Here is a 27,049-nt window from a genome sequence, read left to right on the forward strand (position 1 = left end):
CAACTGCACAATGGCAAGAATAAGATGACACATGTAATGTGCTTAGAAGGTGCTTGTCAACATAGTAAGTGCTCAGTAAATGTTAGTTCTTCTTATTCTTATTATTTAAGTGTCAGGAAAAAAATGTTAATGTCCTTCTATGGCCTTGAATTGCTCTTTATTTGTTTTACTGATTGTAGGAACTGTGGTTTTCATGCATTTGTACTCCCTATTGAAATAGATATAGCTTAGAATAAAGCAAGCACTTAATACTTGACATAAATTTATGATTTTCCAAAGCTATACCAATAGCATTTTTAGAAATTGGTCATTTTATTTATTTATTTATTTTTATTACCTTTTTTTTTTTTGCCTCTCACTGTCGTGGCTTCTCCCGCTGCAGAGCACAGGCTCTGGACGCGCAGGCTCAGCAGCCATGGCTCACGGGCCCAGCCGCTCCACGGCATGTGGGATCCTCCCGGACCGGGGCACGAACCCGTGTCCCCTGCATCAGCAGGCAGACTCTCAACCACTGCGCCACCAGGGAAGCCCACCATTATTTTTTTAATTGGTCATTTTATAGCTCTTTACCTAAAGGTTAATACATATGCACAATGAGCAAACATCCCTGTATGTTTTTTTTTAATCTTGCTCTACAGTAATTTGTATTTATTAAAAAATAGAAGTTACCAGGGTTAAAAGTATGACTAAGCTGTTCAGCTTCATCTATTAATCTTTAGTTGATAACAAGGAATATATTTTTATCCCTGAAGGTTTGCATTCACAAATTAAAAAATGTGAAATTTCAAGTATTTATATGATGAGTATTCTTGGGATCAATTTTATAGTAAAAACTCATTCTTTTCTGGCAAATGTGTGATGGCTTTATGTACAATTACTTTTTATTCATTCATTTTGTTTTCAGGTTTAGTCTATCAATGGAGATGTTTAAGGTGTGGAAGGAACATTTGGGGAAATATTAAATATGGTATGAACTATACTTTCTGTACACTGCTATAAAAGAAGAATATTTTGTTCTTTTTCAAATACAAAATAGTGTAATTATTTTTTTTCTATTTTAGCAATGAGACCTATTTTTCCATGGAAAATGTTAAATTGGTTTATTTTTATGTTGTCTTTTTATATGTGGGAAGCTAAAGGGGTCAAACTAACTATGTGACTAAAGAATTTTTTATAATGTCCAGGTATTGTGGGAATATCTATCTCTTTTGAAAATAATTTTTTGCTAAGTAGGAAGGTCAGTTGACATTCTGAACGGAAAACAAATTGTGAACCAGCCATCACAAGCCTTATGGAGTACAGTGACCCAAATGTAACCTTTACGTCTCTATTGCATTTTTTTTGAAAGACAAAACCCAAGTCATGTGTCTGAGCTCCACTGTCATTTACCTCTTCTGAGAGAATTCAATACTCTACCTGGGTTGTTAAATGTTTCACAATAACTCTCAAAAATACCAGGGCAGGAACAGCAAGTGCAGCAAAACACAATCCGATGATGCTTATAATGGATGACTTAAAAGGTAGCCTAAACATTGATAGCCCAATGAGGAAGACAGCTTCAAGGTCCCCCTGACATCTTCCTGGGGAAATTGATAGTACTCGCCCCTCCTCCACCCCACCTTCCAATGTGAGTTTTATCACAAGGTCACCACAGGGACAAGATCATCACTGCTGGGAGGACATGGACAGAATTCATAGCTAAAAGCTAAGGGCGTGGCTTAGCTCTCAAATGACATTCTCTGCTTCTCTTTCTAGTATAATAATCAATAGTACAAAATAAAAAGATATCAAAGGGTCAGGCTCTTGATTAGGCAAAAAAAAATTAAAATATAATAAAACACCATGAAGGCAGTTTAAAGCTTTTCCTTCCAGGTGCTCCAGCCAGGAGGAAGGAATATACTAGATCCCTGCTAGTCAAATGTGGTCCCTGGAGATGTGGCATCCAGGACATTCCCTGGGAGCGAGTCAGAAATACAAATCTCAGGTGCCATCCAGACCTCCTGAAGCAGAATCTGTATTTTCATAGGATCTCCAGGTAATTCATTTTTTCATTCAAAATGAAAATAATTGAGCTAGAGCATCACTGTATGTGGCAATTGATATAAAGGATGAGAAAGAACTTACACCTCTTTCTCAGTAAAATTGTTGTTTTCGCTAATTCTTCAACATGTTTCTGAACTGCACTGCTTCACAAGTCAACAAGTGCTTGAAGACAAAAACATTATAAATCTCACTACAACCCTGTTTTCAATATATCAGAATAGAAGTTTTTTTTTTTATAATCACTATAAAGCCTCTTTTCTCCCTGAAATATACACCCATTGCAATGGCATAGTCCAGTTTTCTTATTAGCAAAGGAATCCAATAGATTTCATGATGTATTATTTCCTCTAGCAAGTTAAAGTCCTCTTTAATTTTCAAGCTTCAATTTGCTCTAGCCAGCAGCCCCTGGCCCAAGCATCCCTATTGGTTAGATATTTTCAAGAGCTCTTGATTCTAGAGAATCAGGAACTCCTGAGCTATCCCCTTAACTCAAAATACCGTTTAGGAATACAATGACTTTTACTGTAGTTTTAAAAGGAGGGGTGTGGTAAATTGAGTGGAGTGAGTCAAGAAGACTCCCTTAAGGTTAATTTAATCCCACTGGATTTTAAGGTAATATGATTGGAAACCAGTACTGTGAGAAGGAGGAATTTTAAAAATGTTTCAAAAGTGGAAATAATAGTGTGAGTGTAAGAGAGAAAGATCAAGGTCAAAGGGGAAGCCAGTTTAGCAAAGAGAGAAACAAAAAGACAAACGAAGAAGAAGAAAATATGGAAGAATGGAATTTATGTCAGGAGGAGAGAGAACAATGATGAAGCAATAAATACCTGAGGAAAGGTATCACGTAAAGATGAGGGACGCATCACCCACCCGAACTATAGCAGGAAAAAGATGGGAATGTAAAGAGAGGGGGGGTGAAGAACAAAGGAGCAAGTCCACGATGCCTGTAAACCGGGTGGCTACACGCCACCCTTCTCTCAAAAGCGACCCCTCCCATCCTGTCCTACCTGGCCGGAAGGACACCGGTCTCACTGGTCATCACTTGAGAGCTTGAGGGTTGGGGGGAGTAAAGTTGGGGGAAACAGAGGGATCCTCATGGCAAGTTTCCGACAAGAATGAGGAGGAACCGTCCCCCTGTGTGGAAAAAAAGGGAGGCTGTCATTTTTGTGACATTGAAACTGATTTCTGAGTCATCTTCTGTTTCAAATTATCTGTCTGGGAGTTCTCTTGGAATGCCTTTTAGTATGGAGATTTAAAACCTCAAGCTCCTTTACCTACTCCAACATTTCCCATCACAAATGCAATGGAATTGGCAATTGAATTCTCTTTGGTTCTTCTCTACCTTTGTAGGAATTAGATGTTAAATATGATCACAACTACTACTTTTGAGAAATTCTCCACAAAATCCCACTACTGTCAAGAAACCTGAGAAAAGACTGCACTGAGTCGTGGACAGCAATTGAACAATGCAGCCCAATGAGTCTGAGCTTAATGGCTTTACTTTTCTCTCTCCAAGAAAGAGAACTATTTTTTAACACACAAAATTAGTTTTGTTAGCCCTCGACATGTTTCATTCAAAAAATATGTATTGAACACCAACTACGAACCAGGAATTGCTCCTGGATGCTTAGAACTCAAGAGCACCAGTGAACAAAACAGTCAAAGCCCCTGCTATCATGGAGCTTACATTCTAATGGGAAGGGACCAACGCTGAGTGACACACTTAAGAAAGAATTCAATGACCTAATGAGAGGTGACAAATGCTATAAACACCAGAAAGTAGAGCAGAATAAAAGGGAAAGGAGATGCCAGGGATGGGAGAGTGGTGGAGGGTGGTGTAAACTTAATAGTGGTCATGGAAGGCCTTTTTGAGAAGACAGATTTGAGCAAAGACTTGAAAGACAGGAGAGAGTTGCCCAAGCATACACTTGGGCAATGAACATTTTGGGCAGAGGAAAGTCTGTGCAATAGCCCAAGGTGGCACTGTCCTGGCTTACTGGGGCCCAGCAGGGAGCCCAGGATGGCCAGAGCAGAGAATACGTCAACAAGGAGATAAAGAGGGGCTGCAGCTGAGTGGGGTCAGATCATGTCGGACCTTGAGGACTTTTATTCTGAGAAATATGGGAGCCATGGAAGGGTCTTGAAGAGAGGAGTGGTCTGATTTATGTTCTCAAAGGATGACTCTGGCTGCCACGTTGAGAATTGATTGTGAGTGTCCACACGTGGAAGCAGGAAGACCCCTTAGGAGGCTATTTAGAAATCCAGGTGAGAGATGGCGGTGGCTTTGGCTAGGATGGTTTACCTGCAGTTGGCAGCTTAACAATTATAAAGATGTCCTAACTGCTTCATAATATTTTGCAAGTCCTAGGGTTGCTTTGATTCCATTGAAAACAAAGACCCCTGTAAAAAATTTAAGAATTAAAACAGCTCATTTTGTATTTCCCAAAACCTAGTGAAATCCTTTTCAACTAAAGCTAGAAGTTAACATATTTCCTGTTTTCTGTATGTCACAAATAACATGTACATTCTGCTGGCTACTATCTTAGACATGAATTTCCATATACTAGCATGATTAACTAGGTCAAAATCTATTTTGATGCCCAAATGGTTAAACACTCTAAGATTCCCCCCAAGTGTATCAAGTTGTGTGTGTGTGTGTGTGTGTGTGTGTGTGTGTGTGAAATGGCCATAGAGAATATGTAGTGGAGAATCTATCTAAACTATCAGAAATGTGATGAACTGTTTACTATTCTATCATAAATATTAGCAAAAGATAAAACCAACTCTATTGATAAAACTCTTTGAAATATTAAAATATTATTTGTATTGCTTTCAGCTACAAATTCAAATTCCTTGTCAAATTCAAAGATTATCCTCAGCAAATGATTATAATAAATGCAAAAGCTTGTGTAAATTGATTTTTGCTGACAGAAGATGTATAATCAGGACTCTAAGTGGTAGATTTGTTACATTAATTTGGCTTTAGGCATAATACATGGAAAATAGAGAAAGTGACTCTTGCTCTGAGAAATTGCTTTCCTATTTTGAACTGAAACTTTCTTCAGCATATGCCCTTTTGCATTAGACTTTTCTCTAGTCTCCATATACTGCTTCATCAAATATTTCAAAGCACTAATACATTTCCTCTTTGGATATTCTAAAGGTAAATATTTCTCTTGGTTTGAGTTTGGCCATTCCTCCCCTTAAAATGTTGAAGGTCATAGAAAAATCAGATAGTGGTTTCCTGAGATCAATTAAATTTTTACATTTAATAATGTGTTTGACTATTTTTGTTATGCTGGTTATACCAAAGCAGGGGTTTAAAAACAAACTAGAGATACATTTGGAACAAGACATCTAACGTGTGTTGGTAAAATTCATATAAATCGTGCACAAGGACAGGCACACGGAGTAGAAACAGAAGTAAATCCCAAAGGTTTTGTGGGCTATCCATAGTTGTGGACTTCCAGTTTATGGTAGGAAGGCAGATGAAAGTCAGTGAGATTGAAGTCCATCTCATCCTATCCCTGATGCTAAACTCAGTGCTTGTTGGGAAGACTCAACCCCATCAACACAAACACTGGTTACTCTAACACGTTGTGGGTATTGCCTTTGGATCCCCTCCCCTCCATCCAATACGCCCATCACCATACTCCCATATTTTCTCATCTTTAGGAAAGGAAAATAAAGACAAAAGAAGGGGAAAGAAAGTTAATGGGATGGAGAAAAGGGGGAGGAATCAATGGCATACATGGGAATCTCAGTTCCAATTCTATTTAAATCTCAAACTCAGTTGTCTTGCAGGGGCCAACAGATAACAGAAATCCATGAAGCAGCCTGGGGAATGCCCTGCAGGCCTAAGGAGCAGCCTCTTCTCCGCTATAGAGATTTGTTTCCATGTTGGATTCCTGTAATCATATAATCTAATTTTTAAAAAGAAAACAAATTAATAAAAAAATTTCTGATTTAAAAATAATAGTGTGATGATTTTGTAATGTGCCAACTTAGCTAGGCTGGACATATACCAGGGTTTCCTTCCTGTATGTTCCCTGCTAGAGTGGGTTACAAGGAAGACTCTCCCAAGAGTTGGAGGGCTGATGAGAGAGGCAGCATCCACTTTGTAACACACATGCACTGTTGCTGATCTGTTGACTTGTCTTGTTGGGGTGAAGCAGCAACTGGGCCTGTAATCACTTTTTCTTCTCCTTGGGTCTTCCTTTAGTTTTTCTAACTCCTGGGTCAGGTGTGTTTATGTGTGTATGTGTGTGTGTGTGTGTGTGTGTGTGTGTGTGTGTGTGTGTGTGTATTCAGCTCTGTGACAGAATTTCAGCTTCTGCAGGTTATCCTAGTTGCCAAGCCCACGCATGGTCTTCTCTTCCAGACTGCCTGCGTGCCTGCCTGCCAGGGTCCAGCATTAGATGGAGAGATGGCCTTGTGGAGATTGCATAGCCTGCCCCCACAATTACATGAGCCAATTCCCTGTAACACACACAGATAATCTGCTACTGGCTCTGCTTCTCTAGTTGAACCCTGACTGATACAGATGTTCAAATGATGTCCAAACTGACACTATGTGGGAATTTTATATTTCTGTTAATGGCTGGTTAGGTTATTTGGGCCATCTTTCTCACTGAAAACAACTAGAAAAGATGAACTTGATATTAAAAACTATATTCTTTAAAGAAACTAAGAATCACAAAAATTTAAAGAATGATCAGGCCCAAACTCCAAGGAACATCAAACCTAGACAGGTAACAGGCAGGGAAGCTGCTTTTGTCCTGACAGCCTTTTGCTAATGCTGGATATTTTGAATTCATCTTTTGACAGCCTTCTAGGATGAGGACAAAATTCAAAGCCTGTGGCTGGCCAGGAATAAGGAATCTCACAGGAAAATTTCCTTACTATAAGCCAGACACACAAATTGTAGATTTGAAAATAAACCAAATAGAACTTCTAGAATTACATAAAATACAAAAGCTGTATATAATTAACTCAGTGGATGAGTGAAGTAGCAGTATAAACAAAGAATTAGGGAATTAGAATAAAGGTCAGAAAGAAAATTGTCCACAGGGTACCATAGAGAGGCAAAAAGATGGAGTATACTAGAACGAGTTAAAAGAGGAGATGGAATAAGAAGGTCCATTTTATTTTATATGTAAATAATGTGATGGAAGGAAATTTTTAGAAAGATGGAAGCCAATTTGCTGACATGATAGCTGAGTTTTTACAGAACTGATGAAAGCTATCTATGCAGCCACCTCAAATGCATATTTAGATACATTATAGAAATTTGCATAAAACATAAGAAAAAATTCTAAATGCAAGCAAAGGAGTAAAAATACAAGTTATCACCAAAAGAATTACACTAAGACTCACAATTAACTTCTCAATAACAAGAGAGACCAGAGGACAGTAGAATCTCATCTTCAATGTGCTAAAAGAAAATAGCTGCCAACCTAAAATTTTATACCCAGTGAAAATACCATTCCAGAATAAAGCTAAAATAAAGACATTTTCAGAAAGAAATGAAAACAAACAAACCAAAAAACCCAAGGAGTTTACCACCAGTAGACTGTATAAAAGGAACTTCCAAAGGATGTAGAAGATAATGATCCCAAATGGATGATCTGAGACACAAGAAAGAATATCTAGCTAAGAAGCCTGTGAATGAATACTGCCTGTATAACATAGAATAATAATGTCTTATGGGTTTAGAAATCTATAGAATTAAAGTAAATTTCAAAAATAAATCAAGAGGAGAAAAATGGAGTTAAAAAACTGTTTTAATATTTGAGTATTTCCTGAAGGAAATCAAGCATGTGTAAGTTTTACTTTCAAGAAAATAGTGAATGACTATATATTTTTTAAAAGGCAATTCTTCACACTGAAACAAAGGAAAAGGAAATTTCTTACACACACACACACACATACAAACAAACAAAAAAGCAAACCACTGGGTAGGCCAGCCAAGCCTTGACAAAGAGGAGAACATAAAAGGTAAGCAGCCAGTTAGCACTCTTTGGTCTGGCTTTTAAGAGAGGGTCCAGTGATTGTTGGCAGGGAGAATGCACGTTTCCCCATCAAGCAGCAGAGGATTAGAGGAGGCACAAATGAATCATGGAAAAGAGAAGCATCTACTTTAAATCCCCAAGGTAGTCTCTTTCTCCCTGAGCACTGGGAAGGCAGTACTGAAATAGTTGCATTTAGGGTTCTGTCTCAGGACCCAGCGGTGGGTCTGACAAGACTAACTTCACGCAGAGGGATGAGTCACTCATCCTGTTACAAAGATGTCGGCAGGGAAAGGAGGAAGATCAGTCTATATTCCCCTGGTGGAGGAAAAAATAAAGCCAGTAGCTACATGATGAAATGTTTTTTGGGTAGAAATTAAAATGCCCTAAAGCTTCTTGGAATTCTCTCTTGCTGATGAGCTATATAAAAACAGAAAACCTGTGTGCTAAGAAGCATCAAAGACAAATTAAGTGTCAGAGAAAAAGTAAATTACACATTTATTGACTGTTTTATGAGGTTATGGAGATGGTTCATTAAAAAGTCCCCTCAAAAGATGATTCTTCTTGTAATGAGAGCCCGTAGCTGCAAAGTGATCAATAGACATTGGAATATTTGCAGCAGATTCAGGGAAACTCCTGATTAACGATGTTTCAACATGTTAAAATAAATCTCTTTGAAGTGTTCAGGAAAAAGGCAGAATGTCCTTTTTATAATGAATCAATTCTGAGTTGAACACAACCACAAAAGGTGTGTTTCTTTGCAGTGGCAGTTGGGTCCTTCAGTTTTTTCTAACACCATTTGTACACATAAACCCTTTCCTATTGGCTTTGGCAAACCCAGGTATGGAAATCCCAATGAAACCAATTATGTCACTGAGTTGAAAGACTGGTTAGAGTTTATTGCGTTCATCTTAAGAACTCTGAAGCTATGGATTTCATAGCTTTGAACAAAGCTGAAAACAGCATACACTCAGGGACTGAATCAAATATCTCACTGCTAAGGAACATGCAGCTGAACATTTCTCCAGGATTTAGAACTCTACTGAAAAGGAGCTGAGTATTCCCTTTTAAGGACTTTATAAATTTCAGTGGGACTTACGTACAGGAATGCACAACATAATTTTATGTCAAATTGAGAGCCAAAATGTTTATCTATTGTATAAGTTGCCTCTAAGGATCACCTACGTCCAATTTCTTCAACATCTTTAAAAATTACATACAAAAGGAAAAGATTCACTGAATCTCTTTTTGAATGGGAAAAATGGACTCTACACATAAACTTGCACATTGTGGGGTTGGTCCAATTTCGTCCCCTACCAAATACAGACCAGCAGGATGGAAGTTCTTCGTCCATGTGTGTAAATGAAATGGACTTTTAACCTGGTTTTGATTGAGGCACATTGTTCTGTTCTGTAGCATCATGGTAAAAATGTTTGGAACTTGAGTTAATCCTTCCAGATCATAAGTATGGTTGAGTAAAAAGCTACCCTTTCAATTAATCTACATCTGTTAACTTGCTCTAAATCTAGCCAGAACTCCTTGCCACTGAAGAACTATTGTGTTTCACCAATTGGATTTTCAAATTTCTTTGGTTAAAAAATTTTTTTATACTTGTTTGTTCACTTTTAAGCAAACAAATTGTTTGGTTACCAAATGCTTGGAAAATCACACAGATTGTGATTTGGGGTTCAGGACAACTGCAAATAGTGACACTAGGAGAAAATAGGAATGGAAAAAGAGCACCCTCTTGTTTAAGAGGAGGTTAGGAACATAAAACACATGATCACATTAGTTAGAATAAGTGGATAAAGAGGAAGTAAATGTTATAATCGACAGTAAGGTGAAAGACACTGATGAATGGGAAGAGACATGATGCCATATAGTGTATGTTTTTGCCATAAGTGAAAGATTAGCCTTTCTTGGTTTCTAGTTAAAAACTGCTTATCCCACCTAAAAAACACTTGAAGGAGGAACTCTATTCCCCTCGGCAACTTCTGGCAAAGTTTGGCATGCTTTCCTCTTCATAAGAAGATTGCAACTATCTTTAATATTACCTACTACAGTGTCAACTCAATTTCCTTGTCCAACATTGAGTGATGGAACAGTTCATAAATTTCTAGATGTCATAAAATCACCCCGTCTTCTCATCCTTCTGACTGAATGGAACTCACTTAGTTAACCTCTTTTATAGGTACTGCTGGTCATTCATTTCCTTGAGTTGCTCCTCTTTCTATTTTGTTTCTACTTCTGTTAATTTCCCTCGTATCTATGTCAGGTATCAAAGGCTACTCCAATACTGATGTGAAGAGGGATTATTTCAAAACCAGTGCTGTTCTATTTCTAGTCCACATCCAGTAATTATAGGAGCACAGATAACTGCTCTGCTGGCCTGGCCTTTCATTTGCTCAGTTTTGCCATCCCGTGTTTTGGTCTTTCTCCACATGACCTACACTTGATCTTATTGTTTTATTTCACTGTTTATTATTCCTCTTTCTGGTCACGGTCATTTCCCTTTATTAGCTACTGTGTCTTACAATATTAACAGTCATGGTTTCTTATTATATTATTAAAGTCATGGTTCCAAAGCAAAAAATTTTTAAGCCCTGAAGAAAACCTCTCAATAAATGCTTTCGTTTGACGTGGAACCAACAATCTTCAAGGGCAGGCTTCAAATCCAGACACAATAAGAGGGTCACTAAAAGCAGCCTCATGGGTGAAAAGCAAAGAGAAATCATTGTGGTACCTATTTACAGTCAAAAATAAAGGCAACAGAATGACTAAAAATTCATAGAAACACTTCAGATCTCTTTCTCAGGGGCCAAAAAAGAAATGGAAAATTGCTATACATATGGTAGGGTGCACACTGTTAATTACCTACCCAACTATTATCTCTCCTCTATTTTTTTGATAAGAAAACATCAGTTTTGTTCAGGTACCTGGTGATCATGGAATTGAAGAGAAGGTGAAATCCCTCTACCCTTTTGAGTAAGTCTTAATTACTCTAAGCCAATCATGAAAATTACATTCTTATGCTCATAATTGGTTTAGGAATGGACATGGACACAATTCTAGCCAATGAGGGGAGGTCTATTGAGGAGATTTAGGAAAGTTTTCCTCAAACCTATAATCAGTTACAAGATGAAGGTTATGATGCATGGAGCTAAGGCAGACGTCTTGTGACTGTGGGTTTACAGCCTGGGGATGAAAGGCAATTAACTGAGATAACACTGTGGAAATTCTGAAAAATACCCTGATTCTTGATGAGGTTATTGAACCACTAAATTAACTATTCTTCAAGTTTCAATACCTCTGAACTTCCAGTAATGTGACTTACTAAATGATATTACTGCTTAAGCCAGTTTTAATTGGGTTTTCTGTAAAGCTGCTGCTGAATACATCTAACTGATAAATTATCCAACAGTTATTAGTTCTTCTAATGTTTGGTTATATCCAGTGAAGAAATGTACTACTAAATTTGATTTTAATCATGGTAAGCTAGAGCAGTAACATAAAATCTTTGTAGGGTTATTTATACTGAGATTTATGTAATTTAAACACATTTGTGATCACATTTTATTTATGAGTAAAGTAGCTGACATTTTTGAACAAAAATGAAAACAAAACAAAAATTGTGGGAATAGCAATATTTTCCAAGAGAGATGTTTTAGAAATATAAAAACTGGCTAATGAAATATCAACCATAAGCTAAAATACCATACCAGTGTACAAAGTAATGACAAATTGAAATTCAGACAACATGGATTGAAAATGTATGTATTTGAATATATCACTCATTATTCTTAAGGTGTTTCTGAAATTTCAGTCAAACCTGGATCTTTGGCTCCAAACCTTTGAGCATTTAAAAAAAAATCAATCCTAAATGGAAAATACTGCAAAGTCTAAAATTATGTTAAAATGTATTCTACCTTACTAATGCATAATCAACTTGAGAAGGTGGCTAAGAATATATAAATTGTATTTATAAAAAAATTAAAAAATGTATTTTTATATAAAAATTAAAAACATAAATTATTTATATAAAAATGAGCAGCATATCTCAATAATGATTAATTCTTAGATTTTCACTACTGTTTGAGAATCTGTATTCCCAAGCCTAAAAACTTTGTGTAAAAAATATTAAATAAACATTCTGCCCAATAAATAATAGCAGAAACAACCACAAAAATATATTTTAAATTAGCCACAAGCAATCTATAAGAAGTATATTGAACAGACTATACAATGAAACAAAACTAACATTTGATCTTTGCAGAAATGTAATAGCCGTGCCTTTTAGAGTAGATATTTTAAACTGTAGATGGAAGAACAGGAAAACGGAAAAGCACGTTTTTCACAACAGAAAAATATTCAATGATGAATCAAAATGGATAGAATGATCTAAAACTGAGATTATGCTAACCTGAAAGTATTTGATTTACAGATATTCAGTTGGTTTAAAGTTAATATTCAAGGAATGATTGACTTTGACCAAATAAGCATAAGGTAATTTTAAAGTGGAGCCCCAATAAACTATTATTATGGGGGAAAAACATTTGTTTTTTTCTGATTTATGAAAATATTTTGTTAAATTAAAAACCAGGGTGACTTTGGTACAAGACATCCTCTGCTGGACAGAGTCTGCCATTACAATATTACATCATCTATTTAGAGCTGAAGAAACTTGTCTAATTTCTCTCTTTCCTGGTGGGGAGGTGGTAGTGGTGGTGGTGGGGAGGTATGCTTTAAAAATATCTATGCCTGAGCTACATCCCAGACCAACTGAAACCAAATCTCAGGATCTGGGTTTCGTGCATTTGCAATTTTTAAAGATGACCGGTGATGAGCGCTTACTGAATATTGCTATCAAGATTTTTACCATCATTGAGAAAGTTACATGAGTTTCACATGCAAGAACTGGTCTGAGACTGTGTGAGACATACCTGAACTAGGGAGGTTTTATTCTAATTAAATGGAAAGAAAATGAAATCACTGTGTATTATTATTCCGTTCAGTTTACCTTGGGCTTTTCGTCCAGGATCTGCTGACGTATCTCTTTGTGTTTCTCTACGAGTTTTTCTTGCCGTTTACTTTGTGCCTCTTCTAACTATAAGAAAGTTACAAATAAAGTCATTTTCATCTAAACATTCAAGTGAATGTTTTCAGAAAAAATTAAAACCTTTTCAGATCTGTGGCATATGTTTATTTCATATCCTGGTCAAGAACTGACCTTATAAGGGTAGGAGACTGCAAGTATTGAAGCTGGGTGATGGGTACACAGAGGGTGGGAGTGAGGTGATCGATGGATTATACCATTCTCATATTTTTGTTAATGTTTGAAAATGTCCATAATACCAATTTAAAAATTAATGAAAAACCTTTGGAGGTTGCCACCTCTCTACTGTTGGTGACAACTAAAGTTTCTTTTATGGAAGGTCCCCTTGACATCATGTTTCTGGGTTCCTGACTCTAGAAATGATTCTTAATGTCTATCTTCAGATGAACCTTTCTACACAGAGGTTTGCAATTAAACTTGCAGAAACACTGATTACAGACTGGCTGCTCTGGGAAGTAGCTCTGCTGGGTGCTGGTGATAAAGAGTTACAATGAAGCATGGCTTTTCTCTCCATAGGCTCACATGGTATTTATCAAACATTCATACATGGTTTGCAAAAGAGAGAGATACTCATCGGCATGACATACCCTCTTGATGTACTGCACCACCTCCTGGATGTATGACCGGATCATCTCTGTCTTTTCCCTGAAAGCAAATGACAAAAAGATCATTATATGAACTCATCCATCATCAACAGACATGGGAACCTCAGGCTTCCAGATGAAAGTTTACAGAACTCTCAACATCCTTCTTACTGCTGCAAGGAAGGTACCAATCTGCCAGCTCTGAACAAAGGTCAGGTTCCACCCAAGGCACAAGCTCTGTTTTCACTAAATGCCAGGAGGGTTGTCTGACAATATCAGAAGTGAAGATTTAGCCTTTCCCTTAGGGTGGGTCTTTACTCAGCCTTCACCTACAGGCCCTGTGGGCACCTCAATCCTTTATTGAACTGCTCTTTGAGTTCACTATGAAAAACCTTATAAAAGGGATCTTCAAAAAGGTTAATTAGAGGAGAAATTTCACAGATGGGTCTTTGTATGGTTGGAAGCTGTTATTCTGCTGTAGAATAATTCCCAGGTAAAAGGTGAGAGAAAGGGGGTTCTTTCTACTTACTCTTCCATCTGGCTTTTGTCTTTGGATTTAGCTTCTGTTATCTTCTCCTGCCTCTTTTTATCCATTTTCTTCTTTAATTCCTTCTTCTCTCTGAAGGCAAAATGGAAGTAAAAGGGAAAAATGGTCAAGCAAATAGCAATTGGTGTTTAATACATTTACATACACAAATCCATTGTAATGAGAATGAAGGCTTACTTCTCACAAATTTCTTTAAGCTTCTTTAACTGATTATTCTGACATTCTTCAGCAACATCTGTCAATTTTTGAATAAGCTGAGGAAAGAAAATGCAAGTTGACTATTTTACATTATCACAAACAAAGCACCTTTTCCCTTCCTCCCCCTCCACATCAAACAGCGGTATCTGAGGTTAGAAAATCTGATGTTTAACAATAATTAAGGGACTTCCCTCATGGAGCAGCAGTTAGGAATCTGCCTGCCAGTGCAGGGGACACGGGTTCAAGCCCTAGTCCGGGAAGATCCCACATGCACGGAGCAACTAAGCCCATGCACCACAGCTACTGAGCCTGTACTCTGGAGCCCATGAGCCACACTACTGAAGCCCGCACGCCTAGGCTCCATGCTCCACAACAAGAGAAGCCACCGCGATGAGAATCCCACACACCACAATGAAGAGTAGCCCCCACTAGCCGTAACTAGAGAAAGCCCACACGCAGCAATGAAGACCCAATGGAGCCAAAAATAAATAAATTAATTTTAACAAAAAACAATAGTTAAAATCATCAGACATCTTACATAGGCAATAAGGACATAATTTTCAACCATTACATTATCTAGGTTTTAATATGAAATTCTTCTTCTTATCTGTTTCTAATTAAACAGGATTTCTTAAATTATTGGGTTAGTTAACTGCAGCTTGTCTTTGCCAAGTGCAAAGACAACGAACAGTGTGGACCCAGGTACCAATCCCCACTCTATGACTCACTACAACTATGACTTTGGTCATGGAGCCTATATTTTCTGAACCTACATTTTCTTGGTTATAAATGAGATAATCAATGCCTTTATGTCTTGGAGGTACTATGAAGCTTAAAATAAAACTGAGTGTGATACAAATGTAAGATGTAATCAACTGTAAATTATAATTCTTGGTTTCCAGCTTTCATTCCTTGCTTAATTGCTTCAAGAATGACATGAGTTACCCATCTTAGAAACTGATGTTTGTGTCCTGTGTGGGTAACTTCCAGTCGCTTCTCTTTCTTTATTCTACATGAAGAACTTATGGAACCTTCTGCCATTGCTCAGGCAGCAATAGAAACTGGACTCAACCCTTCATACTGGAGCATCACATAGATGGTGTGGGCTTCCTACAAAAGGTCCATTCTGTTCCCCAGAGATGGAGATTCTCACATATAGCAGACTGAGTTAACCAGTTATATATATATATATAGTAGCTATGACAATACCAAGGCAATATAATCATAACACTAGCAAACTTTCATTGGTAATTTACACATGCCAGGCATAGTTTGAAGAGTTTTAAATGTATTAACTTATTCAATCCTAAGAATTGTCCTGTGAGGTAAGTCCTCATTTTACATATGAAGATACTAACGCAGGGGACTCAAGTTCTGGGCTCTTGTACTTGGTGGTACTGGGCAGAGCTGGGTACAAACCCAGATAAATCAGCCTCCGCAGCTTGTGGCCTTCACCACTCTCCCAAGCTGCCTTTTGTTGTGATTTTAGAAATTGTTTTAAAAACCTCTTCTTATCTAAGAGAATAAAAGAAATCGAGGGAGAAATTCTCTCACAGAATTACCATAAAGAATCCACATTAACTTGACATTAACATGAAATTTGATGCACTCATCTGTGAAGTGGATTAAAGCTGAACAAATATTAACTGGAGCTTGGGCCAGCAGAAAGCCTATTTGAAACCATTGAAAATCATTCAAAAGAGGTTGCCTGATCATGACTGTCACAATTAAAGAAATCATGAAATACTGCAGTTTAGTAATGCCATTTATCAAACCGTCTAGATGTAAAATCCTGCTGTGCAAAGACTCTGACCATTTCCTTGAGGATTCCCGCAGCACCTCTTTGCTAGCTGAGGGGTACACACAGGGCCTTCGCCTCCCCAGAGGACCTTTCTCCTCCCCCGTCCAGCCTAAGGAGTTAGAGGGTTATCAGGGGAGCCCCAACCTTGGTGGCAACGTCAGAATCCCTTGTGAGCAACTTCTTAAAAATACACATTCCAGGACCTGTTCCTAGGCCTATGGACTCCACATGTCTAGGGGCAGGGCCTGGGAATCAGTGTTTTCAAAATCTCCTCAGATGATGTGGATTCTTTGCCAGATTTAGGGAGTCTCAGTGAGCTTGCCCTCCTTCTATAGCCACTGCTAAGTCTCCCAGCAACACTTCTGAATTCAGTGACATTCATGCTTCTGTTTCCGTGTTCTCATCTCCATCATTCACCCTAGTCCAGAATCGTTTCTTGATTATGGCAGCACCTGTTCACATTTACAGCTTTCCTCCCCACTCCTGCCCTCTTCCTCAGCAACATCAACATCCAGGCAATGAAGCCACTGAGCTTGAGATCTCCCAGCCCTCTACCCACTTGATTCTGAGTTTTATTTCCATTTGTTTTCAGCCCACACACAACTGCCAACACCAACTTCCCTCAAGGTTCTGCAAAAGTTTCCTATCTGCTGCATCCCCTGGCCTTCCTTTTTGCCCCTCCCTTGCACCATCTGTACTTGTTTTTTATTCTTCTCAGAACTAATCCCCACCTCCTTTGCTCCCAGAACACACACCTTTATCTAAACTATTCAAGTTAGCCACAATTCAACAAATATTTATCAAATGCCTACTAAAGACCTGGCATTATTCTAGAAACACTGAGCTGATGAGTTGGCTTTCTAGATCTTGCTACTCAAAATATAGTCCAGGAGCCAGCAGCATTGGCATTACCAGGGAACACAGCAGAAATTCAAATTCTCAGGCCCTAACACAATGGACTAAACAAAAATCTGCATTATAACAAAATTCTCAGGAAATTCATGTGCACATTATTGGGGAAGATGGAGACAGTTTAGAAGAAGCCCTCTGTTATGCACTGAATGTTTGTGTTCCCCCAAAATAAATATATTGAAATCCTGATGCCTAGTGTAATGGTATTAGAAGGTGGGACATTTAGGTGATTTGGTCATGAGGGTGGAGCCCTCATGAATGGGATTAGTGCCCATAATTGTAAAAGAAACCACAAGAGCTGTCTCACCCCTTCCACCACGTGAGGACACAGTTAGAAGAAAGCTCTCTATAAACTGGGAAGTGGGCTCTCACCAGACACCAAATCTACTGGTGCCTTAATTTTGGACTTCTCAGCCTTCAGAACTGTCAGAAATAAATATTCATTGTTTAAGCCACCCAGTCTCCATGGCACCCTCTCAAATTCCCTCTTTTCTGTCTCAAAAGAGCTGCAGAACTTTATGTGCATTGTCTTCATTACCCAAGACTCAGCTTCCTCACCTCTGAGTCAGGGATAATGTTTCCTTCCTGGGGTGGTTGTGAAAGCTGGAAGAGAAGACATATGTGTTGATTCCTAATAAACCAGGTCATAGGTTCTTAGTTTGGTTTCCTTACCCTTCCTTCCCAGAGGAAGGTTTTCCTTTGCTTTTTGTCCCATCTTCTTCTCCCTGTGGGAGGATCACCATTTCACTTTCTTCTCTCAAACTTTCTTCTGCACTGGATACATTCATTCCCTTTGCCTAAAAACACATCTCTATTTTCTTATCCTCCCAGAACCCTGAACTTTTGTTCTACCTTTGACCTTCCTTCCCTTCCCATCCCTAAAATGGTAGACCAATGGCTGCTTCCACAGCTGCAATGCCCCACTGCCACAGTCTTCAACCTCACCATCTCTTCCATTCCAATACTGGCATTTATCTGATTTTGCTTTAAGATTACAAAAACTTTTTTGTTACTAAACTCATTGGCCATGTCTCAGGATGAACTTTTATTATTCTAGAGATTCATAAATTTTCTTAGCTCATTGTATCCTTAGGATCTCAGTAATTTTTTCATGGCACCCCCGAGGCCAAAAGAAATAAAAGAACAGTTCCATTTATTTATTAAATGGTTAGGTCCAAATAATAGTAGTACTTTGCACAGAATCCAACAGATGTTGCTCTGTTTCCTTCAAAAACATAAAATATCCCACAATACCCCTGTGAGTTCAACATGGTGCTTCAGAGTGACGTGGCACATGGTTTGGGAATCGTGACTTTATCCTTTTGATAGGATGCCAGCTGCCAACCACTCTCATAAGAAGCTCTCTTTCCTTCATTTACAGTATCTCCAGCAATTCCCACAGTCACTCTTCTCTGATTCTTTTAAGTGCTTCAATTCATTTCTGCATCAACTGCCTTTGACCGTCTCTGGCTGAGGATGGCTCACCAGCATCTCAACATCTTTCACAGAAGGCAAGTCATCGTATTTTCCCATTAAGTATCATCACTCAGGTTAAAAGTGTGCATTACATTTGACTGCCCTCTTGGGTGCTTTCCCCATCTGTTGAGTCCTGGAGAATTGTCACCATGTTATCTCTTGGCTTTGTGTTAACAGCGCTCTGGTGTAGATCCTCATTAACTCCTGTCTGGACTTGGCAAGTATTCTCTCCCTGCCCTCAGTCTCTCCTTAGTCTTTCTGCTCCATATCACAAATAGTATTTTTTGTATGTCCCGAGCCTTAACTGGCTCTGTATCCTCAAATACGTTACACTCCAGCTCTAAATTTCCTTTCCTGATTAGCATTCAGCACACTCAATAAACTAGGCTGTATTTTACTGTCAGACTGTCTGGGCACATACCTGCTTCTACACTTTTTCTCATGTTATTTTTCCACCTGGATGATATTCCCATTTGAATGAGAGACAGCACAGATGTAGGGCATTCCCATGGTTGCAGAAATTCCACTGGACTGTGCTGCTCAACTCCTGATAAGGGAGTAGGCACCAGCCAGTGGTTTTTTGGACACCAGGCTCTACATAAAATAGGCACTCAAAAATTATTGTGGGGCTTCCCTGGTGGCTCAGTGGTTGAGAGTCCGCCTGCCGATGCAGGGGACGCGGGTTCGTGCCCCGGTCCAGGAAGATCCCACATGCCGCGGAGTGGCTGGGCCCGCGAGCCATGACCGCTGAGCCTGCGCGTCCAGAGCCTGTGCTCCGCAATGGAAGGGGCCACAACAGTGAGAGGCCCGCGTACCGTACCAAAAAAAAAAAAAAAAATCTGTTAAGTTTAAGAACCACATTGACCCGGACCTTGGTTATGGCTATGGTGCATCATGTCCAAGCCATGGGCTGTCTTATTGAAAATACTTCTTAAACTACATAATTTTGATATTTAACAAGCTAAGTTTTGTTCCTTTAAGAACAAATGCCTTATTGTGAAATCCAGGCATGTGTTTTGTTTTTTTTTTAATGTGGCTTTTGCACGAAACTAATGAAAATAGTGTCTCCATAGAATCCCAAAGAATATGTTTAAAAAAGGACAATATCTCTGTGTTTAATATGACAAATGTTCTTCCACTCTACTCAGCTCCCCTTGGTCTCCCCAACTGTCTCATACAACAGACCCCTCCCTGTAACATTCTGCCCTTTTCAACTATTTTCAAAAGATCACTCTTACTATAATTCTGCTCTTACAGCATTTACTGTTTTCATTTAAACTTCCTCTACTTAAAGTCCAGGAGGCAGAGTGATTAATGTTATGATTTTGTTAATAATATGACACTATTGTCAGACTCGCATTAAACTGGCAATGAGATTACGTCTAGGCATTAATAATTTATCTCTTTCTTACCCTAGAAAGAGAGAGTGTGGGGCTCAACTATAGTTTTCTCTACCTAATACTACTTCAGAAAGAACTTCCTCTGCTTTCTGAGAACTGGCTCTGTGCCTAATGTGATTTCCATGGAGCTGCTGTGTTCTTTACGCCCATCCCTGGGCCAAGGTAACTGGTCCAGGGAGGCATAGATCCAAGTAGGACCAGTCATACCCCGACTCTAGCCACAGGTGATTGGTCTAAGGTTGTAAGCTTGGCCAACATATCACACTAAAAAGGCTTGCCCCAAGATTTTTCCAACCTGTCATTAGTGAAAGAAATATAACTTGGAAGGGGTTGATGCCTATATTTTCTAACAAGGGGAAGCCTGTGTGCTGCTTTGGACAAAAATAATACTGACATGCAGAGAAAATCAGCAGAGAAAGGGAGAGAGACAGAGACAGACAAACATAGGAAGTGCTGTGAGTGGTTTCTGGTAGGCATCTCTTTATCCCTTCCATTCTCCAGTGTGGATGGTCAACCTTTCCTTACATGGCCTTCCCCTATGTACTTTTCTAGTATATACTATTCTTGTCTAAGTTAGTCCAATATAGGTTTTTGTCACTTGTAACCAAGGGAATCCCGACAAACAAACAAAAAAACAAAAATAAAAAATTTTACTCCTTAATCCCCAAATAAGATGAAAGAACCTGTGAGCATTGGGTCCGGGGTTTCTATTTCATGAAGTGTGAAAATCTGACCCAGAAGAGGGATTTTTCACACAATAATTGAAGTGTCTTTTAACTGACCTAAGGGTACTCTCACTTTGGTGTATTTATTAGCAGACAGGCTCTACTCAAAGAACCGTTCAATGATATATTAGCTACAAGACTCACTGAAGATAGAAAAGAACAAAAAATTAGTTTAGAATTCCTAGGGGGAAAAAAGTCGAGAGTACATGGTAAACTGAAATGCAGTAAACAACATTTAATTTTAACTTTTAATATGATTTCTTTTTCTGGCCCAAAGGAATAGACATTTCAATTATTTTGCTTGTTTGTTTACCACTCATGACAACTCTCCTAGTTAAATGTTCCAAACCTTTTATGGAATGAAAAAGAAAAGCTCTGGGGAATATAATTTCATGCTTGTTCTCAGCTCCATGCTGAATTTCACTTGGTTTAGTCATTTGAGGGTGAGGGAATGGTTTCCAAGGAAGAGACTAATTCCTTGACTCTAACTTAAAAGGGATAGAAAAATATGTGGACAGAAATTGTCATGTTTTGAGCCTCTTATAAGAAGGACAATTTGGGAAAATGTGCAAAGAGCCAAGTGTAGAGTGTACATACTTCAGGCAAACTCATCTTCCTTCTCCCTTCACTCATAAGTGGAGAAGATAGCACCTTCTTTTCTGCTAGTCAAAGCATCCACTCTGAGTTTTCACCATAAATTGCTTGTTTATCTTCTACAAAGTATTAATTTATGATGCTTCGAAACTAAGAAATGATCTACTGATTAAACGCATTACTGATAATTTAAAAACTAGGTGGATTTTTATACTGGCGTGTTTCCTGTCCATTCAAATTGAAAAACATTTATTCATTCATTCCAGCAATATTTACTGAGCACCTGTGATGTGCTGGATACTGTGTATTGATGGTCCAACTGAGAGTTGGCAGCGAAGTCCTGTCCAGGTGGAGTTCATGTTCCCCACCAGCTCACTTCTTTTCTCAGAAGCAGCAGAAAGTCTTGGACTAAAAGACCAACCACCTTGATTCTTTTCTGAGATAGTCTTTCATGCCTATGAAATTCATTTCTTTTAAAATTTCCATATCTAAACAGAATTCATAGCTGCTTATTTGAATCTAAAGGTTTAAGGAATCCTTGAAATTTTCTTTTTACTTGCTGGGCAAAGCAATAAATGAAAGTGAAAATCTGAGCACGACTCCTAGTCAATGTCAACAAGTTGGCCCAATGAATCTACAGCATATAAAATTGTTTTTCACTTTTAAAATATGCCAAAGTAAATGTCAGCTTCTTAGCTTTCTGGGAAATATAAATGGGTCAATGTAGCATACGCCCTTGAATGATATTTCTGGTATTCTTTTATAAGGCTCTCAACTGGAAATATCTTCAAACTTTAAAAAACAATCAAGAAATTTGGTAAAGGAAGCTCTAGTAAATGTGTTTTATCATCCTAGATGATGCCTGGGTTTTTCCATCTTAATTCTTGGGCCTTGTTTCCTGACCAGTAAAATATAGCAAAATTTTAAAATTATATTATGTGTGTTTTTAAATTTTTCAAATTTTTTAAAAATTCAATGATGATTTTTAAATGTCCTGAAAATCATAAAAAGTAGATATTTATGGCCATGAAATATTTATTTTAGTCATAACTGGAATTCATTTTTATGATAAAAGAAGTTTCACTTAAAATGATTCATATATAGTTTTAAGTACAAATTTATAACAGGCAAAGAATTACCCCTTTGTAATTATAAAAGGTTAATGAAGTTACTCGTAAGAGTTTTTTTAAAAGTTGGTGTAGTATCACATATGACACAATTATGGATTTTTGATTAAGTTAAAAGAAAATGAGAAAATGGTTGTATAGGATCAAGTTAGTTGAGATCATTATATCTGATTAAACCAATTGCAAACAAAAATCCAAACCACCAAAATTTCAGGATCAGGCTTCATAATTCTGAAAGATATCAAGACCATTTAATTTAGAATAGATGAAATAAATATTGCTTATCACTCAGATGTGGGAAAATAACTATACTGTTCAAACTGGAGGTTTTCAAATTATTAAGAAAGGAGACCTGACTAAAAGAGACATGATTTGTCCTGTGGTTTGTAACTGAAATAGTGCAGTAAATCAAGGGCTTAATATTCAATAGTCTGTTTGAAAGCTAGAACCAGAAGAGCTGCCCATGAGCTGCCCATGAAGATGAGTAGCACAGCATGTCAGCTTCTTCTTTCCTTAATGCAAAATCTATCGTTTCAAGCATCTTGAAACTTACCAGATGGAGTGCAATGAGTCTTGTAATTCCAGAGGGCACAAACTAAATTGTCAGACTTGTGAATTCTATTTTGGAATTTTCCTTTCAGCAGAATTTCTTCTGTTCTTTAAGCTTCTTTAGGTTGATGCAAGTCAAAACTATTATTTTCTTTGCCTTTGGGGATAGGTTTTGTTTACTGACTCTTTTCCCTCAATCTTATCTAAATAGTTACCAATTAACACAAAAAATATACTAAGACATACTGTGTGCACACAAAAGTAAAAACAAGATTTTTTTATTGCTTTAAACTGAAATCCTTAATTATTATTTTAATAGATCTGAGAGTTGAATCATCTCTGCATTCTCTGCAAACTAAGTTAAACTAGCATTATAGTTAGAGGGAAACTTTACAAGCACTCTTGCACAAATTTTTATTTAGAAACAAGGATACAAACACTCAAAGAGGTGAAATGATTTAGCTAAAGTTACGTAACTAAAAGTGAAAGTCATGTCTCCTCACTTTAAATCCCGTACAAATTGTCCTTTGATAAAGAGTGATGACTATGTTCTAGGCACTGTGTTAAGTTTCCATGGATTATTTTATTGAATCTCACATCCAAACTGTGAGGACTATGTGTTGATTCTTGCAAAAAAAAAAAAAAAAGGCTTAATTCTCCACCATTCCCTGCATTCACACTCTTTGCAATGTGACTTGTGGTTCCTCTAAACAAGAGATAGTCTGTTTCCCTATCCCTTGTATCCAGGCAAGTCTTACGACTTGCTTGGAGATAGATCTGTTGAGACTTTACTTACTTCTGCTTGCTCTCATTTGGAATCCTTTCCAAATTCCACATGGACAAGCCCAGGCTAGCCTTGCTGGATGATGAGAGATATGTATCAGTTATCTGCCTGGACCAGTTGACAGTCAGCCAACCTTCAGGAGCAGAGCCTCTAAGTAACTGGCAACTGAACCACAGACACATGAATGAGCCCAGCCAGGACTAGAAGATGCATCCAGTTGAGTCAAGCTCATATTGCTACACATAGAAACATGAGCTAAGTAAATAGTTGTTATTTTAAGGCAATAAGTTTTGAGGCGTTTGTTATGCAACAAAGCTAATGGATAAAGATGGGTATACTATTACTAGGTCCATCTGACTTCACAACCTGTGTTCTTAACCACAGTAAACCCTTGAGGGAAGAGACGACATTTAGGCTTGGTCCACAGGAATCCCCCCACCAGTATGAGGACCACAGGAGGCCTTCAATAACTTTGACTTAAACAATTATATAAGCATATTTTATGCTCTCTAAATTGTCCAACCTCCCAAAAACAATAAACTAAAAGATAGCATAAACTCTGTGGGTCAAAAGAACAAGACAATCCAACAGAAAAGTAGGCAATGGATATAAACAGTTTGTAGAAAAAAGGAATGCAAATGGGCAATACACACATGGACATATGCTCATTTTTTTTTAAACATTTTTATTGGAGTATAATTGCTTTACAATGGTGTGTTAGTTTCTGCTTTACAACAAAGTGAATCAGTTATACATCTACATATATCCCCATATCTCTTCCCTCTTGTGTCTCCCTCCCTCCTACCCTCCCTATCCCACCCTTCTAGCTGGTCACAAAGGCACCAAGCTGATCTCCCTGTGCTATGCCACTGCTTCCCACTAGCTATCTATTTTATATTTGGTAGTGTATATATGTCCATACATACACTACCACTCTCTCACTTTGTCCCAGCTTACCCTTCACCCTCCCCATGTCCTCAAGTCCATACTCTAGTAGGTCTGCATCTTTATTCCCATCTTGCCCTTAGGTTCTTCATGATCTTTTTTTTTTTAGATTCCATATATATGTGTTAGCATACGGTATTTGTTTTTCTCTTTCTGACTTACTTCACTCTGTATGACAGACTCTAGGTCCATCCACCTCAATACAAATAACTCAATTTCCTTTCATTTTATGGCTGAGTAATATTCCATTGTATATATGTGCCACATCTTCTTTATCCATTCATCTGTCGATGGACATTTAGGTTGCTTCCATGTCCTGGCTATTGTAAATAGAGCTGCAATGAGCATTGTGGTACATGACTCTTTCTGAATTATGGTTTTCTCAGAGTATATGCCCAGTAGTGGGTTTGCTGGGTCATACGGTAGCTCTATTTGTAGTTTTTTAAGGAATCTCCATACTGTTCTCCATAGTGGCTGTATCAATTTACATTCCCACCAACAGTGCAAGAGGGTTCCCTTTCTCCACACCCTCTCCAGCATTTATTGTTTGTAGATTTTTTGATGATGGCCATTCTGACTGGTGTGAGATGATATCACATTGTAGTTTTGATTTGCATTTCTCTAATGATTAATGATGTTGAGCATCCTTTCATGTGTTTGTTGGCAATCTGTATATCTTCTTTGGAGAAATGTCTATTTAGGTCTTCTGCCCACATATGCTCATTTTTGATCATAATTACATCAATAGAAATGAAGATAAATATCATTTCTATCTATATATCCATATCTATCTATCTATCTCTAGAACAAATCAATTCTATTAGGGTTACCCAATGATGATTAGGAAAATTAACAAATAAGAACACATTTTGACAAATTGTTTCATTCTTTATCTCATTACTAAAGTCTTGTATTGATTTGTCATTTCTTGTTTGGTAGAGAATGTAAATTTTTCAGAAAAGCTAAATCATTTATTTCTCAAGAAAGATGATCCTGTCTTAAAGTCAGAATATTGGAGGAAGACAGATCACACTACCGTTGAGTTAGTTACTTCCTGACACTGCAATTACTCCTGGCACATATACTTCAGCTGAGCGACCATAGAAGTGAGAAAATTCAAGGCTGGCTCTCAGACAGGCTGCAGCAGCAAATGGTGCTAATAGAAATCATCAAAAAGGAAGATGGTGAGCACCCTCAGGCTGTAGCAGGCTGTCAAAAACTGCAAATACACATTTATATTTGAGCTTAAGATTTCCTAGCCAATTCATGTATTGTAAGAAAAAAAGCGGAGGTGGGGGGCTTTCATTAAAAACAATGATTTGTGCACATTATCTCATTATTCCTCCTTAAAGTTCAATAAAGTGAGGATTATTCTTATCTTCATTGGAAAGATGAGAAAACAGAAATTCTGAGTGGTCACACAGCTACTCTGGGTAAGCAGTGGCCAGAAATGAGGACATTTGACTGCAGACCCTCACTCATCACCACTCACATCTGATGGGCCATTCCATTAGTAGCTGGTCAGTATCCACCCAGAGCTTTCACTGTGAAACACAACTTTCATTCCCCAGGATTGGCAGGGAATTGGGAGCACTCAGCTCAACAGGTACTAGTGTTGGTTTGAGGCCCAGGAATGATTGCTGGTGGGACAGGCAGGAGTATGTATAAGAAGAATCCCAACCATTAAGGTCTATGTGAAGGAAAGGAGAAATGAATGGGCTTGGAACACGTGGGAGACTAAATACGAGAAAGAGGAGAAAAGGTAGGAAGTAAAGCAAAACAAAACAAGCCTCTGCAGAGGATAAAGAGTATGGTGCTATGAGACAGAATGAGGAAATCTTTTCTTGACGCCACTGAAAAGGAGAAAGAAGAGAGAAGACAAAATGGCGGGTCAAACCTGCAGCAACTGAGAAGCGACCCCATGGATGTCACCAAAAAACCTCCTCTCCCTAGGCGGTGGATGTTGAGCCTTGAACGTGATGTTGGGGCTGATTCTGAGAGTGATTGAGAACCCTCAGAGGGACCCCCTAAGAATTTCTATCACTTACCAAACTCACATTTAAAATTAAGACCTTACCCTAATGGTATGACAAAACCCAGGGTCAACCTATGGCAGTTGATGAAAAACAGGTAAGTTAGAGCAGATTCCCCAACCATAGAGTTCTTTCCTGGAACAGACATCCTTCACTGGGCTCCACAGACCCCCAAGATATCTATGAGGAGATTTCAGGGGGTGCAAGAAC

General features: G+C 38.2%; 1 protein-coding gene across 3 annotated transcripts in view; it reads right to left on the bottom strand.

Annotated features, from left to right (window-relative positions):
* PLCB1 (phospholipase C beta 1) overlaps positions 1 to 27,049 on the bottom strand; it is a 690,893-nt gene that overhangs the window by 56,590 nt on the left and 607,254 nt on the right. For 2 of the 3 annotated variants that reach the window (XM_082857476.1, XM_082857477.1), the window contains 4 exons: positions 14,473 to 14,549; positions 14,278 to 14,367; positions 13,752 to 13,809; positions 13,069 to 13,155 (listed from right to left, as the gene is read on the bottom strand). In XM_082857476.1, the coding sequence (XP_082713602.1) occupies positions 13,069 to 13,155; positions 13,752 to 13,809; positions 14,278 to 14,367; positions 14,473 to 14,549 (312 nt within the window). Of the gene's footprint in view, positions 1 to 3,050; positions 3,178 to 13,068; positions 13,156 to 13,751; positions 13,810 to 14,277; positions 14,368 to 14,472; positions 14,550 to 27,049 lie in introns of all 3 variants that reach the window. The other variant, XM_082857478.1, reaches the window with a different exon arrangement.

Source organism: Leucopleurus acutus (genome assembly GCF_964270905.1).
Source record: "Leucopleurus acutus genome assembly, chromosome: 16".
Classification (NCBI taxonomy): domain Eukaryota; kingdom Metazoa; phylum Chordata; class Mammalia; order Artiodactyla; family Delphinidae; genus Leucopleurus; species Leucopleurus acutus.